General features: G+C 52.4%; 2 protein-coding genes and 1 long non-coding RNA gene across 5 annotated transcripts in view; 2 read left to right on the top strand and 1 right to left on the bottom strand.

Moving 5' to 3' along the window:
• LOC121436073 (SAP30 binding protein) overlaps positions 1 to 5,544 on the top strand; it is a 31,511-nt gene extending 25,967 nt beyond the window's left edge. For both annotated transcript variants that reach the window (XM_041635696.1, XM_041635695.1), the window contains 6 exons: positions 427 to 518; positions 1,384 to 1,444; positions 1,772 to 1,823; positions 2,711 to 2,769; positions 3,896 to 3,980; positions 4,277 to 5,544. In XM_041635696.1, coding sequence (XP_041491630.1) covers positions 427 to 518; positions 1,384 to 1,444; positions 1,772 to 1,823; positions 2,711 to 2,769; positions 3,896 to 3,980; positions 4,277 to 4,458 — 531 coding nt within the window. In that variant the 3' untranslated portion in view covers positions 4,459 to 5,544. The remainder of the gene's footprint in view (positions 1 to 426; positions 519 to 1,383; positions 1,445 to 1,771; positions 1,824 to 2,710; positions 2,770 to 3,895; positions 3,981 to 4,276) is intronic.
• Positions 5,545 to 6,059: 515 nt separating this feature from the next.
• LOC121436075 lies at positions 6,060 to 13,495 on the bottom strand. Of its 2 annotated transcripts, none has more exons than XR_005972644.1 (3): positions 13,274 to 13,495; positions 7,034 to 7,138; positions 6,060 to 6,268 (listed from the first exon to the last, which is right to left on the bottom strand). It is a non-coding gene; the product is annotated as an uncharacterized LOC121436075 (long non-coding RNA). The 2 variants fall into 2 exon arrangements; XR_005972645.1 differs by lacking the exon at positions 13,274 to 13,495 and adding an exon at positions 12,280 to 12,542.
• The window catches only part of Itgb4 (integrin subunit beta 4), a 34,463-nt gene continuing 29,791 nt past the window's right edge, over positions 12,654 to 17,325 (top strand). The window contains exons 1-4 of the mRNA XM_041635697.1: positions 12,654 to 12,786; positions 15,562 to 15,650; positions 16,870 to 16,952; positions 17,172 to 17,273. Coding sequence (XP_041491631.1) covers positions 15,572 to 15,650; positions 16,870 to 16,952; positions 17,172 to 17,273 — 264 coding nt within the window. The 5' untranslated portion in view covers positions 12,654 to 12,786; positions 15,562 to 15,571. The remainder of the gene's footprint in view (positions 12,787 to 15,561; positions 15,651 to 16,869; positions 16,953 to 17,171; positions 17,274 to 17,325) is intronic.

Raw genomic sequence — 17,325 nt, 5'->3', positions numbered from 1 at the left:
CCAGCCTGGTCTACAGAGTGAGTTCCAGGACAGCCAGGGCTACAGAGAGAAACCCTGTCTCGAAAAACCAAAAACAAGCAAAAAAGGCATCTAAACAGTTTGAAACCAACTTCAGAATAGTCCTCCTGCCTCCCTCTGAGGTGGCGGTGCTTTCCCAGGTCTCCCAACGACTTCACATGTCGATGCTTGGACCCAGCATTACCCTTGCTCCTCAGCTCTAAGACTTTCCACTCCTCGGGGGATTGGGGAGCTGAAATTCACTCATGGGCTTGGGTGGTGGCTTCGGACTTGACCTTTCTTTTCTACTCTCTCCTGACCATCGAGAATGGGTCAGGAAAAATCAGCAGTGGATCTGGGCTTGCCTCTGCGACAGACTGGATTGTTGGGGGCAGGCTCCTGTCATGTTCGCCTCTGTCACCTTCCCAGGACAAGATCCAGAAGCTTTATGAGAGGAAGATAAAGGAGGGAATGGATATGAACTACATCATTCAGAGGAAGAAGGAGTTCCGGAACCCCAGGTGAGCGCCCGCAAGCCTGTAGGTGATGGTACATGGTGGGACCAGGAGCACCTTAAGAAGCTGTCGAGGAGAGGTCCAGCTTTGTTCCCATCTGAGCCCAAAGTGGCTTCCCCCAGACTTCATTTATACTAGATGCCCACTAGACGCATCAGAAGTTTATAAATAGAACCCAGGGTGTGAGCCACTCTGCAGTGATACCTGAGAGGCCTCCTGGGTTCTGGTCACCAACCTGGTCCTCAAAGAAGACATTCACTAGAGGTTCTTCCAACTCAAAAAACTTGGTTTTGCTTCTTGGTAAAACGTCTTAGGAGCAAAGCTATGTCTGAGTCTGTTGTTTGGGGGTCTTTGAGATAGGGTCTCACTGTGTAGCCCTAGCTGGCCTCAAACTCACAGAATCTGCCTGCCTCTGCCTCCCAAGTGTTGGGATTAGAGTGCTATCCATAAAAGTTGCCCCACTGTGCCTGGCTACATCTGGGTCTTATTCTTTCAAATGTTCAAGCAAGTAAAACACCCAAGAAAGAACATAGTGTGTAATAATGGAGACCTACGCTAGGCATTGTGTAGGTCTGAGTTTGGAGGCCCCAACCCAGCCATGCTAACTGAAGGCCAGAAGCATCTACGTCAGACATAGCATGCCATTGTTGTCTTGACCCCCTCATCCAGGCCCCCAGCCACGGTGCATTTGAGGAGGGTGCAGGGCATGAAGTGACAAGAAGGCGGACCTCCCATCAGGAGGCTGCACTAGAAGATGTGGGGTGGGTTTCAGGTTTGTCGTAGTTCCAGGAGCTGATGATGGTTCTGGTTCCACCCAGGACCGTGGGGCCAATACAGACACGGCTCACTGATTGTTCTGTTCCCTTTCCAGCATCTATGAGAAACTGATCCAGTTCTGTGCCATTGATGAGCTGGGCACCAACTACCCAAAGGTATGTCCTACACACACGGGCTGCAGAGTGGTAGGGCTTGCTGGGCTGGGTGTGACTCCCTGGAGGGCAGTACTGGTGGTCTGCAGATGCCAGGGGCGGGCTTGGTCTCTGGGTGCCAACCAGTTAGAAGCCAGGGCTAGGACTGCCGCCATATGAGCAGGTGCTCATTCCCTGACTTCTTAAGAGTTTGGTGGTTATCTGTCTGGTGGTCAGGGTGACAGCTGAAGCCCTGTGCTTTCATGAGGGCTGGGCCAAGCCTAGGAAGATCCATTTCTGGGCCCTGTGCTCTCTGGCCTTTGTGACCGCAGCTTGGCCTTCTCTTTTCAGGATATGTTTGACCCCCATGGCTGGTCTGAAGACTCCTACTATGAGGCCTTAGGTAACCTCAATTAACCCTGTTTATCTGCTCATCCACATACCCTTCCACCTGCCCATCCAGTCCGTGATCTAGTGACCCAGATTTCAGGGTCTCTATGCCAGGCCATGTCCACAGGACAACTCCCAACTTCGCCTTGGCCAGACTGACTCTGCCCTTGCTAACCATACTTGAACATAGCCATGACAGCTGGTTGGATCAGTTGTCCCCACGCTGCTGCCACTAAATCAATGTGAGCAGAGTCGTACAGCTGGGAGCCTTTGGCAGGCAAAGTCGCTTGACCTGGCCAAAGGACAGGGGAGGCCCTGTTGAGGACACTGTTAGAGCTAAGGTTTGGTGATACATGGGAGCCAGAATGCCCTGTACAGAGGAGGTATATGTTCTAAGGCCAATGAGCACAACACAGAACTGAGCCTGTAAATCACCATTTACAAGTCAGAGGCTTTTTTTTTTAATTTTATTGGTGTTTTGCCTGTATGTATGTATGTATGTATGTATGTATGTGTGAGGGTGTTGGATCCTGGAGTTACAGACAGTTGTGAGCTGCCATGTGGGTGCTGGGAATTGAACTTGGTTTCACTGGAAGAACAGTCAGTGCTCTTAACTGCTGAACCATCTCTCCAGCCCCCCAAGTTAACAGTGTTTTTATTGCAATAAAATTCTGTATCTCATGTTTCTTAATGAGTTGGAAGATACTCCCTCAGGATCAGCTGACCCTTCCCAGCCAGATGTGCAGCCCCCAGATCCTTGGTCAAGGCCCACATTCTGTGCTGACCAAGCCTAGCACTTCATCCTGCCAAGTGCAGAATGCTGAATCTATGCAGCCCTCTAGGCCAGAGACCTCCCGCAACCACACGCTGCTCATAACAGCCTGTGTCTTATCTCCACAGCCAAGGCCCAGAAGATTGAAATGGACAAATTGGAAAAGGCCAAGAAGGAGCGAACCAAAGTAAGTTCTGACCTGCTGGGGTGGAGGCGGGTGTGCGGAGCGTGCAGGTCCTGCTGGCTGAGTCTGGGTCAGAAGCCCTAGGGCTCCCTTCCACTGTCCTCTTCATTGCCTGTGAGGCTTTGAGCGGCATCGGCCATGCCCTTTCCGCCAGCAGACTGGGGTCCCCTGTCACCTGACTTGGCTTACACAAGCCTCCACTGCTTTGTTCCCATCCTGCTCCTTTTTGTCCCCATTGCAGAGCCCTGGTGGCTTTGTCTCTTGTGGGTCATTGATGCCCCCTGACCTGGTTAGAAGTTGGTACTCCTCCTCAGAGAGCGGGACCGAGACTTGCTCCCGCTGCTGCGTTTCTTGGCCTGCAGAGCTGATCTCAGCAGCCAGCTTGTTGCCTCCCTGTGGATCTCATGTCTGATAGCCACATAGCCATCATTTTGGACACCAGGCACCACTTCTGTGGCAGTGTGATCTGGGTTCTTCAGAAGTATCAGATTAACTCCAAGATCAAAATGGAGTCCTCTATGCTGTACCGTATGACAGGGTCCATGGCGGATAACTTCGTCAGGACACCAGCTCCTGCTGCCGTGTCACAACCATGCAACCATGGCCACAGGATGCTCCCTTTCCCTCCAGACTGAGGGACTGCAAGGCCTTGTGCACTGCTGCCCGCCCCCGAGGTCGTTGTTGGCAGACCAGGAATGTGGGCGCTGGTGTGAGAGGATAAACTACATTCTCATTCTTAACCCTTGAGTGAATCTCCCTTCTTTCTCTTTCCCTCTCCTCTCCAAACCCCAGGCGTACTGCAGGGACATGTCTGCAGCGCCTGGGGACCACAGCTGTCCTTCCCCTGTGCGGAAGACACCACTTCCGCGGTGGTGTGAGGAGGAGGGACCTGGGGGGAGTAGTGCAGGCATGTGCAATGACCTGTGATGCTGGCGGGACCCAGGTCTGTCAGGGAAGGTCTTGGAAGAGTGATGAAAGCCCCTTTCCCTCCCCCAGGTGCTCCTAGCCAAGGTGGTTTTCAGGGCCTCTTTTGTGTAAGTGCCAAACTCCTGTCCGCTGGGAGCAGGCGGACGGCACAGGGAATGGACACACCGCTCTGCGCTGGTCTCACTGTCCTCTCTCTCTCCAGATTGAGTTTGTCACGGGCACCAAGAAAGGCACCACAACCAATGCCACGGCCACCACCACCACCACGGCCAGTACAGCTGTTGCAGGTAGAGGCCGCTCGTCCAGTCCCAGCACTGCCTCAGGGACACCAGATAGAGCAGGGGCTTCCTGGGTTTGCCTGAAAAGGTCTGTGCCCAGGCTCGGCCTTGCTATGTTCTCCTGGATGAGAGCATAGCAAGTCCTGGATCCTGGAGTAGGTTCCAGATTCCTGGCTCCTCTCTGGGTTTCTGCACCAGGGACTCCTGTTTCTGTCCTAAGCCTCTGAGCTGGTAGTAAAGGGGTCCTGCCTTTGGGGTCCTGTTCTGATTGGTTTTGAGCTCCATTTCTCTCTTGTTGCCTCAAGATGCCCAGAAGAGAAAGAGCAAGTGGGATTCTGCCATTCCCGTGACAGCCATAGCCCAGCCCACCATCCTCACCACCACAGCCACGCTGCCAGCAGTGGTCACTGTCACCACCAGTGCCAGCGGCTCCAAGACCACCGTCATTTCTGCTGTGGGCACCATTGTGAAGAAGGCCAAGCAGTGACCAGAGGGCACCCCCAGGATTTGGCAGGACTGTGCTGCCCAGTGACTGCTGCCCACTGGGAGGTGCCACTCTGTTTCAGGACTAAGATGTGCTCTCCACGTGCCTTCCAAAAGGAGCCTTTACGTGACATTCCAGCCGGAAGGACATTGCAGCAGAGGCAGTGGGGTGCATCGGACAGTCTGTCCATAGACCTCTTGGGGTCTCACCCTATTGAAAGTACTGCATTCTTAGGTCCCTGCACGCCAGGTGCACTGGCCTCTCCCATGCTGTGTTCAGGCAAACGAGTGCCCCTCCGTCTCAGTCAGGATTATTGCTCAGGGTGAACCATGGCATGACAGAAACTGAGAGTCTCAGAGGGGTGGCCCAGGGAGTTACTGTGGTCATTCCCAGCGTGTGCCCAGGGGCGTGAGCAGGTGGGGGCAGACACAGGCTCCTTCCTGATTTCTGCTTTCCTGACCCGGAAACCAGATCTCAACAATTCTCAGGCAATAGCAGAGGCCTCTGCTCCCATGGGTGCAGTTAAGCGCTCCCCACATTGCTTCTAATACACACCCAGGCTTTTGAAATCAGGCCAGTTAACAGAGGGCTGGGATGTGACTCCCAACCTGCCCAGGGCAGGAGCAAGGTGTGGGCACCTGGCCAAGGCCACTCCAGTCCCTCAGTGCCAGTGAGTGTGGCCAGCAGGATCCACGCAGTGGTGGTGATGAATCACCTCCTGCTCTGGCTCTGGCGGCAGCTCATTGTTTATGTGAAAGCCTGCTCTTGGGAAGGTTTCTGCCACCCCACCCTTCCTCTGTCGTTATCTCTGCCCAGCAGCAGCCCCTGGGTAGCACCAGTCGCCACTCTTAGGACCCAAACAGGTTCATCAGCCCAAGATGCCAGAGGGGAATGCTTGCCTCTCATGCCCCCTGGCAGCTCTCCTTCCCACACAGCGGAAAGGCTGAGTGTCGGAGGAGGAAACCAGGCTGTGAAGGGACCAACAGACCAAGGAAGGTGCTGCTGAGTGTGTGGCTGGTGTTTGTTTTGTGATCCAAGGACTGACAAACTGCCTGTGCGATCCCTAAAATAAAAACGGAGTCACACTCATCCCTTTCTCTCCTTGAAGACACTCTGCAACCATTGGGGGGGGGGGTGCCTGCTGCCGGCCCTCCCAAGAGCACCTGGAAAGGCCTGCCCTGCAGCCTCTGGCATATGGTGCCCTCATTGGCACGGGACACCCAGGTCTGAGGTGGGCAGCTCAGAGAGATGCAGTGAACCCTTTCAAGTGATAGAGTTTAGGACTGTAGCTCCCTTGGTATTTGGGGGAAGCCTGGGTCCAATCCCCTCTGTCACATATATAAGCTAGGGTGGTGGCACGTGCCTATAATCCCAGCACTAGGAAGCAGAGGCAGGAGTGGAAGGCTAGCAACGGCTACATGAGACCCTGTCTAAAAGTAGCCCTTGATGGGGATGTGGCCAACTCCCCGGCCTAGTTGACACCATTGCAACTTTGCTTTTTTGCCTCTTGTTTAAGGCATTTTGCAAAGCCAGCTCAGACTCCACAAACCCCTTTGGAAGGAAGTACTGCCGCAGTGGATTGTAGAAGTCTGTGTGTAGTCGTTTGTTTTATTATATGTAAGGATATTTTGCCTATATGTATGTCTGCTCCACGAGGGTCCATTTTCCCATGAAGGCCAGAAGAGGCATCGGGTCCTGTGGAGCTGGACTTAAAGGTGATTGTGAGCGGTCATGTAGATGCTGAGAAGTGAACCCCAGTCCTCTGCGAGAGCAACCAGAGTGCTCTGAACTAATGAGTCCTCTCTCCTGGCCCCTGTAATGATATTTAAAAAAAAAAAAAAGTATGAGCCGGGTGGTGATGGCACACGCCTTTAATCCAGCACTTAGGAACTTGGGAAGTGGAGGCAGGCGGATCTCTGAGTTCGAGGCCAGCCTGGTCTACAGAGCGAGTTCCAGGACAGGCTCCAAAGCTACAGACAAACCCTGTCTTGAAAAACCAAAAATAAAAAATAAATATAAAAAAAAATAAAGTGTGGCCAGGCAGTGTTGGCACATGCCTTTAATCTGAGCACTGGGAGGCAGTGGCGGGAGAATCTGAGTTCAAGGCCAGCCTGGTCTAGGTAGAGAAACTCTGTCTCAAAAGACCAAATAAATAAATATCAATAAAGGTTATAGTTCAGCTGGTAAGGGTGCTTGCCAGAAAGCTTGGTGACCGAAGTTCAATCTCCAGGACCCGTGTGGTGGACAGAGAGAGCCACCTCCCTCAAGTCCTAAAGCACTAATCCCTACACATGAAGAAAAAACAATCAGATCAATCCAGAAAGCTGGGCTTCCCCAGACAACAGACGCCTCCTTAAAGGTCAGTGTGGAGGAAGCAGGCCTGGCTGCTTCGTCATTTTGAAGTAGAGAACCAGAGGGGAAGCTGGGGTGCGTCTCAGACAAGGGTTGGAGTTGGTCCCCATGGGGATTATCTTTAATAACATTTCCTCTGGGGAAGATCAGAATTTGTGGTTTTGCTTTTTGAAACTTGACATACGTTTTTCCAAGAGACGAAGAAAAGAAGAGGTAAATAGCTCACCCGATTCCAGATTCATTGATGGAGGGGCTGCCAGGAAACCCAAAGAATCAGTCAGTCATCTTTGTGGTGGTCGAGGAAGGGGCTCTCTGCTCCAGGAGTCGGACGCTAGATGTGTTCATTCATAGCAGGAAATGACCAGGGAGAGAAGGATAAAGGCGTCTGTCTGAGCAGGGATTGCCTGGGTGCTCACACACAAGTGTAGTCATGCTGGGAATTCCCTCTGCAGTGATCTGACCACGTTGACATGTAGTTCTGTAAATGTGTGTTTTCCCTTACCCTGTGTGTGTGCGCGCGCATGTTTGCAGGGTTGGCACATACTTGTACCTGTGTGAAGACCAAAGCTTGGCATCAGATCATCAGATGCCTTTTTGTAAACTTTTATTTTCTGTGTGAGTGTTTTACCTGCATGTGTGTGTGCCGCATGCGTGCCTGGTGGCTGAGGTCAGAAGAGGGCATCTGGTCCCCTGGAACTGGAGTTAGGGATGATGGGAGCCACTGTAAGCGCTGAGAACCAAACCAGGGTCCTCTGCAAGAGCAACACGTGCACTTAACTACTGATCACACTTTTATTTTCTTTTTTTGTTTCGTTTGTTGTTTTGTTTTGAGACAAGGCTGTACAGCCCCAACTGGCCTGGAACTCACTATGTAGACAAGGGGTCCTTGACCTCACAGAGATCTACATGCCTCTGCCTCCTAAGGGCTGGGATCAAAGGTGTGTGCCACCACTATGGCCCACCTTACTGTTTATTATCTGTGTGCATACACACACATACCATGGCACACGTGGAGACCAAAGGTGACTTATGGAGTGGGTCTCCTTCCACCCACCTTTATGTGAGTTCCGGGATTGAACTCAGGTCAGTGGGCACCTTTGTCCACAGAGCCGTCTAGCGGCTCTCCACTTTGTATTTATCTTTACTGAGCCTAGAGCTCTCCCTCCCAGCGACACTGGCTAGTCACCTGCCTGCCCCCTCCCCCCAGGTTACGGGACTCTGCCACCACCCCCAGCTTTTATATGAGTGATGTTTCTCATGCTTGAACAGCAAGCATGTTACCCACTGGGCAAAGAAGACTCATCCTGAAGAAAAATCGCTGTGGAGAAAGAAAAACTGCTAGATTAGGGAGGAGACCTAGTCGGATGGTGCTGGTGACTGGAATCGGACTTGGATTCGAAAGGAAGCCATGGTGATAGACACGTCTGGGCAGTTAAGAAATGTAAACATGAACTGAGTCACGGTTTACTTAATAGAGTCTTTGAGACGTGGTACTGGGGTGTTCTCAGATCACGCTGGAGTCTAGAGGAATAAAATATTAAGATAAGTACAATTGTAAATACAAATGAAAAACAAACAAACACAGAGCCCGGGGCGGGGGAGGGGGAATGCTCCCTATGCCGGTAAGGTGCCTGCCACATGAGGACCTGAGTTCAAATCCCCTGCACGACAAACTTATTGGTCCCTGTAATCCCAGCACTTCCAGATTGAGATAAGAGGCAGAGACATGAGAAATCTCAGAAGCGCCCAGGCCAGCTAGCCTGGCGTACACGGTGGCAAACAAGAAGAAACTGTCCCAAGGCAGAAGGCAAAGCCAAGACCTGAGGCTGACTTCTGACCTCCACATATGAGGGCACACATACAAACACAAAGAGATTTTAAAACACACACACATAAACATATAGAATAAAAAAAGCACACGAACATATAGCAATGTAGCAAAAACATACTTTTGAAGACAAATGGTAAAAATAAAATATTTTTCATCCTTCAAAATTTTTTTTTTTTTTTTTTGGTTTTTCGAGACAGGGTTTTCCTGTGTAACAGTCCTAGCTGTGCTGGAACTAGCTCTCATAGAACAGAGCCTCGAACTCACAGAGATCCACCTGCCTCTGCCTCGGGAGTGCTGGGATTAAAGGCTTATGCCACCACCACCTGGCAAAAGATATTTTACTTGTTATGTAAATACAGTGTTCTCCACCTGCAGGTATGCCCGCAGGGCAGAAGAAGGTGCTGGGAATCGAACTCAGGACCTCTGGAAGAGCAGCCAATGCTCTTAACTGCTGAGCCGAGTCTCCAGCCCCTCCTTCAGCATGTTTTTACACGTGTGTGTGTGTGTGTGTGTGTGTGTGTCCACACACGCGCATGGGTTGACGTGCATGTGGGTGCACAGGCACCTAGAAGCTGATGTCAGGAATCATCCTCCACCGCTCATCCACCGAATCACTCATCGAGGCAGGGTCTCTCAGTCAAACCCAGGGCTCCTTGGTGGCTAAACTTGCTAGACAGCTGGTTCTGGGGATCCACCCCCCTCCACCTTCAGAGGCCTGAATTAGAGGAGGGCCACCCTCACCCTGCATTTCATGGAGTCTGGGGATCGATGTCATAATACAATCCAGCATACCCCTGGAGAATTGTCAGCACAGCCCGTGGTGCTCACTCAGGCTGGAGCCCGTTAAACACGTGTAAACTAAACAAGCAAGTGAACTAGTGACTGAAGTTTTACTTCACAGGGTGGGGGCGGTTGCTAGGGACTGAGCCTAGGACTTTATGCAGTCTAGGTAAGTGCAACACCCTCAGTCATTCATTTATTCGTTTATGTGAGCCAGGCTCTGCAGAGTGACCCAGAGTAGCCTCGAACTTGCCGTGTAGTCTCTGCTTCCGACAGCTGTAATGCTCTTACATTCCCCTGAGTTTGATCCCAGGAACCCACAGAAAGACAGAGGAGAGAACTAACTCCACAAAGTTGTCCTCTTGACCTCCACATGTTCGTCGTGGCCTCACATGCATGCACGTGTGCACACACACTAATAAAAGGTTTTTTTAATTAGCATGTAGGAGATGAGAGATGGTTCATTGAGTAAAATAAAAGCTGCATCATCCATCGCCAGGCGGTGGCGCACACCTTTAATCCCAGCACTCAAGGGGAAGAGACAGGCGGATCTCTGTGAGTTCGAGGCCAGCCTGGTCTACACAGGGCGTTCTAGGATGGGCACCAAAGCTACTGAGAAACCCTGTCTTGAAAAACAACAAACAAAAAAGATGCACCATCTTGATGATTCGAGTTTGATCTCAGAGCTCACATAAAGGCGTAAACAAGTGGCCTGTTATCTGTATTCCCAGTACTCCTATGGTGAGGTAGAGGCAGCAGAATGGTCCCAAAACTGGGGACCAGCCAGTCTGGAGTATCCAGCACAGCAGCAGAAAGAAGAGATCCTGCTTCAATAGGGTGGCAGGTGAGAGCCAACTCCTGAAGGCTGTCCCCTGACTTCCACCTGTGTACAGGACTCACACTTATAACTTGGATATATACACACATATACATATTTACACATACACATATATACACACACATACGTATATATTGTATGTATATATATACATGAATACTTGGATCTTACCATCATGCTAGAGGTCTATAAACAGTGGCCAGTGGCCCCTGGAGAAAATAGCATTGGCTTATTATTTATTTATTTATTTAAAAAAAAAACCACCTTTTTCCTTCTTCCTTTTTTTTTTTGTTTTGTTTTGTTTTGTTTTGTTTTTAAAGACAGGGTTTCTCCGTAGCATTGGAGCCTGTCCTGGAACTAGCTCTTGTAGACCAGGCTGGTCTCAAACTCACAAAGATCCACCTGCCTCTGCCTCCTGAGTACTGGGATTAAAGGCGTGTGCCACCACCGCCCGGCTAAATTTTTTTTTAATTAACACGCAGAGGTCTTGTTTTCCAGAGTGGCCTGGGTGCCTGTTGGAGTGGCCGATGTCCACAAAGCATTGACCTGGTCTGGCACATACACCTGAGTGCTGAAAACACACCAAGCTCCTTCCCCAGTGTCCCTGCAGTCTAGCCTCTCTGAGGCCCTGGCCAGGTGCAGAACAGCTCAGATGACCAGGCAGGGCTGCCTGGTGGTGGCCGTGGCTCCTGAATTCGCAGTGAGTGCTTAGGGTTAGTAATACATGGATCCATTTATAGATGAGGCCTAATATTTAATCTCCAGTGTGTGGTGGGAGAAGGGGGATTACTCAGGAAGGCTATCTGTGTTCTTAAGGTTTATTTTTATTAGTATTATTTTTGAGGCAGGGTCTGTGTAGCTCTGGCTAGTCTGAAACACTCTATGTAGACCAGGTTGGCCTTGAACTCACAGAGATCCACCTGCCTCTGCTTCCTGAGGGCTGGAATCAAAGGCCTACGCCACCATATTTTACATTCGTTTATTTGGAAGGGTGGCGTGGACGTATACACCATAGAGGATTTGGGAGAGTGAGCTCTACCAGGGATTAAACGGGTCGTTAGGGTTGGCAGCAAGCCCCTTGGCCAATTAAGCCATCTTGACCACCTACACTGTTTATCGTGTTCTTGGTATGAGCCAGGCATCAGGGCTGAGGCTGTGGGAAAAGCACCCTTATCTATAGCCAGACCTGGGCATTGTCCTCCCCATGTCTCCTGACTTGGGTCACCCCAGGGGGCAGAACACATCTGCCCTTAGGGTTCACAGTTCACCAGTATAGCAAACACCATGAAGAAGCCACAACCTACGCTAGAGGGTACATGTTTGACAGGTATGAAGACCTAGGTTCTACCCCAAACACCATAACAAAGGGAAACAATAGACTAGCAGGTATGGTGAATGCCCGTAATCCCAGCACTTGCGGGGTAGAGGCAGGTGAATTGCCACAAGTTCAAGACTAACCTGGACTATAGAGTGAGACAAGGCCATATTCTTGGACCTATAAACCAGGTATGAGGGTGTGGGGGAGTCAAGGAAATATTAAGATCTCGTGACACTAGCCCAGGGTCTCCAAGAGTAAGGCCAAATCAGGCTGAGTTTAAAGATGGCATGCCCCGGTTCAGACACTTGGGGAGCTAGAAGCCTCCACCATTTGGAGACTGGACTGATTGGTGTGCCAGGCCCTGCCGAGCATGGCTAGCAGGTGAGACGAGACGGGGGGTGGGGGGGTGGGTAGCTGGGATCTGCTGCACCTCAATAGGTTCACTAAACAGAAGCGGCCCGCGGGCGGTTGAGAGTCTGCAACAAGAGTAAGACTTGTCAATCAGCTTATCACCAACATTGTGAGTGCTACTGCATGCTAGGTCACGTGGCCTTTAGATTGAAATGTTATACTATTACATTTTAGGGAGATTTGAGTATCTGAAGAAACCCAGAGGACCCCACCCTTGCCTGTCGGTTCCTCTAGCCACATTGCAGCGGCTGAGAGGACCCGCAGGCCAGTCGTCCAGGTGTTAAATCTCCCTACCAGTTTGGGGCTCGACCCATCCTCGGCTGACACAGAGAGGGAGGTGCAGGACCCGATGGCCGTCGAGGCAGCGGGATCGGCCCAGCTGGGCTCATTGCCCAGAAGCTGGGTATTAAGAAGCCGCCCAGCGACCCGGAGCGGCTGGGGCACCCAATCCGGGAGCATGGACGGGTAGGGAAGACGGGAGCCCGGGTCCGAACTGCAGAGAGGGGCGGCTCCTCCTCCAGCCTCCTCGCGGCAGCTCGGGGCTAGGGGCTGGCGCCGCGGGAGCCGCAGCCCTTTCCGGGGGGCGGGTCTGGCGGCTGCGGCGACACCCCAGCTCCTGCCCCGACAGGTGCGCGCAGAGCGCAGGAATGCAGCCTGCCTGACTCACCAGCGCCTCCTTCTTACCTGCGCCGCCCGTCCATAAAGCACTGCTGGCTCCCGCCCGCCGCCGCCCGTCCTGCTGCCCCTCCGGGCTCGCCCGCGCGCTCAGCTCGACCCAGCGCAGTCCAGGCACCCACCAAGGTAGGTGCAGCTCGCGCCCGGAGCAGGCGTCCAAGGGGCACACCGCCTGCCGCCATGCCCCGGGTCGCCAGGGCTGGCGAGGAAAGGGAGTACCCACTCCCTCCCGGGGCCGCGTAGAGAAACTAGTTGGCTTTTGTTTCGTCTTTCCTTCCCTGAAGATTGGCAGGCCCTGGCTGCCTCTGCCCATGCTGCCAGGACAGGTGCCAGGCTTGCCACGGTGTGAGCAGGGGGCAACTGGGAGCGGGGTGGCTGGGATCTGGGGTAGGATGGTGGCCATCAGATGCCCCTGCTAGAGGTGCAACAGGAGTGGGTAGAGGCTGGGGGTTCACCGGCCCCCTGGGTGTCTGCCTCCCCTCGGTGTGTGGTGACTCAGAGCATACAGGGAAGCGTGGGGAGTCCCTGATTTTCCTCATGGCAGGCCACCAGCCTGCTCCCTTCCCAAAGCCCACTCCAGGTGCCCCTTCTCAAGGAACTTTCAGAATCTTACCCAGTAGCGGTGCAAGCTCTTCTCCCGCCCCTGCGCTGCATTCTTCCCGACAGTCTCTAGTGGCAGCCTTCTGGCTGTCACTGTGGTCTGGGATTCCGGGTGGTTCCCAAGGGTCAGGACAGACCTCTTCCTTCTCCCCAACAGACTGGCCACACCTTGAGCACAGGCTTGCACCCAGGTAGACCTTCTAGGTTCCTGTCCTTCTAGGGACTCTGTGTGTGTGTGTGTGTGTGTGTGTGTGTGTGTGTGTGTGTGTGTGTGGAGAGAGAGAGAGAGAGAGAGAGAGAGAGAGAGAGAAAGTGTTTGACTCCTTAACCCTGATTTCCAATGAGTGACAGGGCAGCTTCAAGAACTGTTGTCCTGTCTGCGCACCCAGCCTGCTAAGGCCACATACTCTGATGACATCCACAATCCTAACCTTTGTGTGTAGTGGTGTCGTTTCTATAATAGGTCACTACTTTTAGAACTTCTTAAATACAAGCTGAGTCGAAGAAAGCAGAGTGTCTGCCTGGGCCCTTAATTGCCATTTTATAGTGTGTGTGTGTGTGTGTGTGTGTGTGTGTGTGTGTAGGTTTAGTATGGAATCTGTGCTGTTCCCAAATCCCACCAGACCCTCCCAGTACTGATTGCTGGATGTAGAAGGCCCACAGCCTCCTGTCCTAAAGCCTCTCCCTCTGGGGTCCTGTGCAGATGCTTTGGTATCTGCGCTGAAGTGTTGCTGTCTTGGTTGCTGGTGACAGCTCTATGTGCTGGGCCTGTGAAAAGGGCTGGGATTGTCCCTCTAATGCCCATTCGTGCCTAGGTAATGGTGCCCGCAGGGAGGCCAAATCTGCAGCCTGCATTGTGTAGCATGTGGGTGTGGTACCTATGCCTAAGGCTGCAAGAAACTCATTCTTCCCAGGAGCCGCCCCTCTGCTGATTCAGGGCTCCCTTCCAGCCACTGCCCTGTCGGGGTGGCTTCTCTATGCTGGTTCTGCCTGTGGATATGCTGGGGCTGCTGTCTGCCTCCCCGGAGACCACACACTGGGTTCACGGGACAGGGCATCCTGCTTTCTTTTCTAAATGGAAGGCCTCAGCCTCCCAGACCCTGGGGCTCACCCTGCTCTAACAAACTGAGGTTGCTAAGAAAGGTTCCAAGGAGGAGGGTCAGTGGATGTGGCCTTGTCTGGGCCCCTAGGAGTTTTGGCCCCAGAAAAAGAGGTGTGACCCTGGCCTTTACCCTCCTCTATGCAGGCCCTGGTGGCTCTGGGGTCGGCCTCTTTCCTTATACTCTTTGGGCGGCCCAAAGGCCTGACACTGAACACTGCTGATGTACCGAGGTGGTTTAATGGTGAGCCAAAGGCTACTGTGTATGAAAGAGTGGACAGCGGGGGCTTCTAAACTTTCCCTGGGCCCTGAAAACTCAACTCTGAGATAGGCAGAAGTTGGGGGAAACGCAGGGCATTTAGAGGCCACGCTGATGAACCAGCAGGCAGTGTCGAACCAGGCGGCACCACTGCCACGCCAGGACCTCTCCTCTTGGTCCTACCACCCTCACAAAGAGCAAGACAGCTGGTGCAGAGTCGGGCAGCTGGTACATCCAGTGCCCCTGGGAAGGAAGCCTACTTACTGAGAGACTGTATCTTTGCCCACTGGGAAGTGACAGGCAAGGACAGAATAAAAGCCCACACTACCATCCTGAGAGCAGCTCCAAGATACCTGGTACTGGCTGGGTCTCAGAGCCCACAGAGTCCACAAAGGCAGGAGAGGTCTTCCTCAGGCAAGGCAGCCGAATCAGGATATGTGGTCACTGCAGGCATGGCAAGAAAGGGGTCGTGGGTGCTGGAGAGATGGCTCAGTGGTTAAGAGCACTGGCTGCTCTTCCACAGGTCCTGAGTTCAGTTCCCAGCAACCACATGGTGGCTCACAACCATCTATTTGGGATCTGATGCCCTCTTCTGACATAAAGGTGTACATGCAGATAGAGCACTCATACATAAAATAAATAAATAAATCTTTTTTTTTTAAAAGGGATAGTAGAGAAGACAGGTATAAAACTACTTGTCTCTGTCATTCACAAGCAGAGCGCCCCCTGTGGCCACTTAACCCATGACAGCCTCCATCTATCTATCTCTTCTATCTCCCATGTGCTGAGATTCTAGACATGATCCCCCACGCCTGGGGTTGAGCCTCCATTTCCACACTTACACAACAAGATTGACCTGTGGAGCTCTGGTGGGGATCCAGGGAGCCGATGCTGCGGACCACGGCTCTAGAGGCATCGTGTGTCCATTGTTGTGGTTTTGCAGGAAGAGGAGGATGGCAGGGCCATGTTCCAGCCCATGGGTGAAGCTACTGCTGGCAGCCGTGTTGAGTGTCAGTCTTCCTGGAAACATGGGTGAGTCTAAACATCCCCGCAGACACCCCTCTAGGCAGCTCTTGAGACATAACCCTGCAGAAGTCAGCTACTCAGCTCTGACATCTGTGCCTCACTCAGGCTGGAGAACCTGAGGGTCCACACCCTTCCCCTCTGATAGCTGTAGACCCTGCATAGTGTCTGGGCTAGAAAGGGAGGTAAGCTGCCCACCGAGAGTCAGAGCTGAGGCCTCAAGTAGCAGAGCTATGAGTTTTAGGGGATCCTGGAAGGAGACTCTTAACATACCAACTACTCTTGAGTGTCCCCAGTTGAAAAATGACTCCCACCAAGTTTTTTTTCTGCCAACTGAGGTCATGTTCATATGGTGGGAATATTTACACCATATAAATTGACAACCACAGAGAGTTGGGGCTTCCCTTCCCTCATCAGAACCATTGCTAAACACTGACCAGAGTGCCATGGCCTAGAGCCCAAGGGAGCCCCTACTGTGTGCCCTGGTGCAGCTAGTTGAACCTTATTGTGATTCTAACTAAGAAGAACCAAGGAAAAACCTAATAACTTTTGTGTAGACTGAGGGCTTCCATCCACTTACTGAGAACCTGCTGTGTGCCCAGCCTTGTGCTAGGCACAAGGGTCCTGTGATGACCAAAGCAGATAGTCTCTTCCCTAGAGGAGGTTCAGGGGACAGAACAGTCCCCTGGCAACAATCTAGGAAAAACAAGCCATAATGAAGAGGGACTGACAAAGGGCAGGGAATGGTGGACATGGCTTGTCACAGGGCAGATGGGGGCTTTCGTAGGGCCTAACAATTACAGCCAACCTTTTGATGTTGAGACATGATATCATTTACAAAGTTTGTGCTTGAGAACTAGGCAATCAAGCTACCAAAACAGAAAAAAAAATCTCAAGTCTACTATTGTGTATTGGTCTGCATTGATAGTTAGCTCTAGCTGTACAAGCCCGAGGGCTGCAGGCTAGCCATACCTAGGAAAGATTAAATGGCATGGTGGGCCACCCAGCAAAGCCTGCGCTTCCATTTTGTCTCTCCATCCTCCCAACTCGAGAAGAAAGTTCCAGGTTACAGGCCCTGCTCTGGTTATTCCTAACTGTGCTATGTGGAATAAACCATTTTGTCCTCTCTAAGTTTGGGAGAGAAAATCCACACTTCTCTCTGGTGAAGGCACAGTTGGGGAAGGATGGTCACTAGTGAGACCCTCCTTCATGTGCCTCTGCTCCCCAGCCAACCGCTGCAAGAAGGCGCAGGTGAAGAGCTGCACCGAGTGCATCCGTGTGGACAAGAGCTGTGCCTACTGCACAGATGAGGTGAGCCACTACAGCTAGGCTTGCCGGGCCAGCCTGAGCTACCCCACACCCCAGCACCAGCTCTGACCAGCTTCATTCTTTCCACCCGCTCGGCCAAGCCCCAGACCAGATGGGTGTGGGAAAGAGGTCAGGGTCAGAAGTGTCAGCAGGAAATCACCCGGGATTGGGCTGGCCAGGGGTTGGCCATCACCTGCACTGAGTCCATCTGCTTCTGGCCAGCTGTTCAAGGAGCGGCGTTGCAACACCCAGGCGGAGCTTCTGGCCGCAGGCTGCCGGGGAGAGAGCATACTGGTCATGGAGAGCAGCCTTGACATCACCGAGGTGCCTGGAGCGGGGTGGCAGGCTGGGCTCTCCATGCCTAAGACTGGCTGGT

This window comes from Microtus oregoni, unplaced genomic scaffold, assembly GCF_018167655.1.
Source record: "Microtus oregoni isolate MIOR12 unplaced genomic scaffold, Mior012 000048F_ref0000485, whole genome shotgun sequence".
Lineage (NCBI taxonomy): Eukaryota > Metazoa > Chordata > Mammalia > Rodentia > Cricetidae > Microtus > Microtus oregoni.
This window is presented reverse-complemented; position numbering and strand designations above follow the sequence as displayed.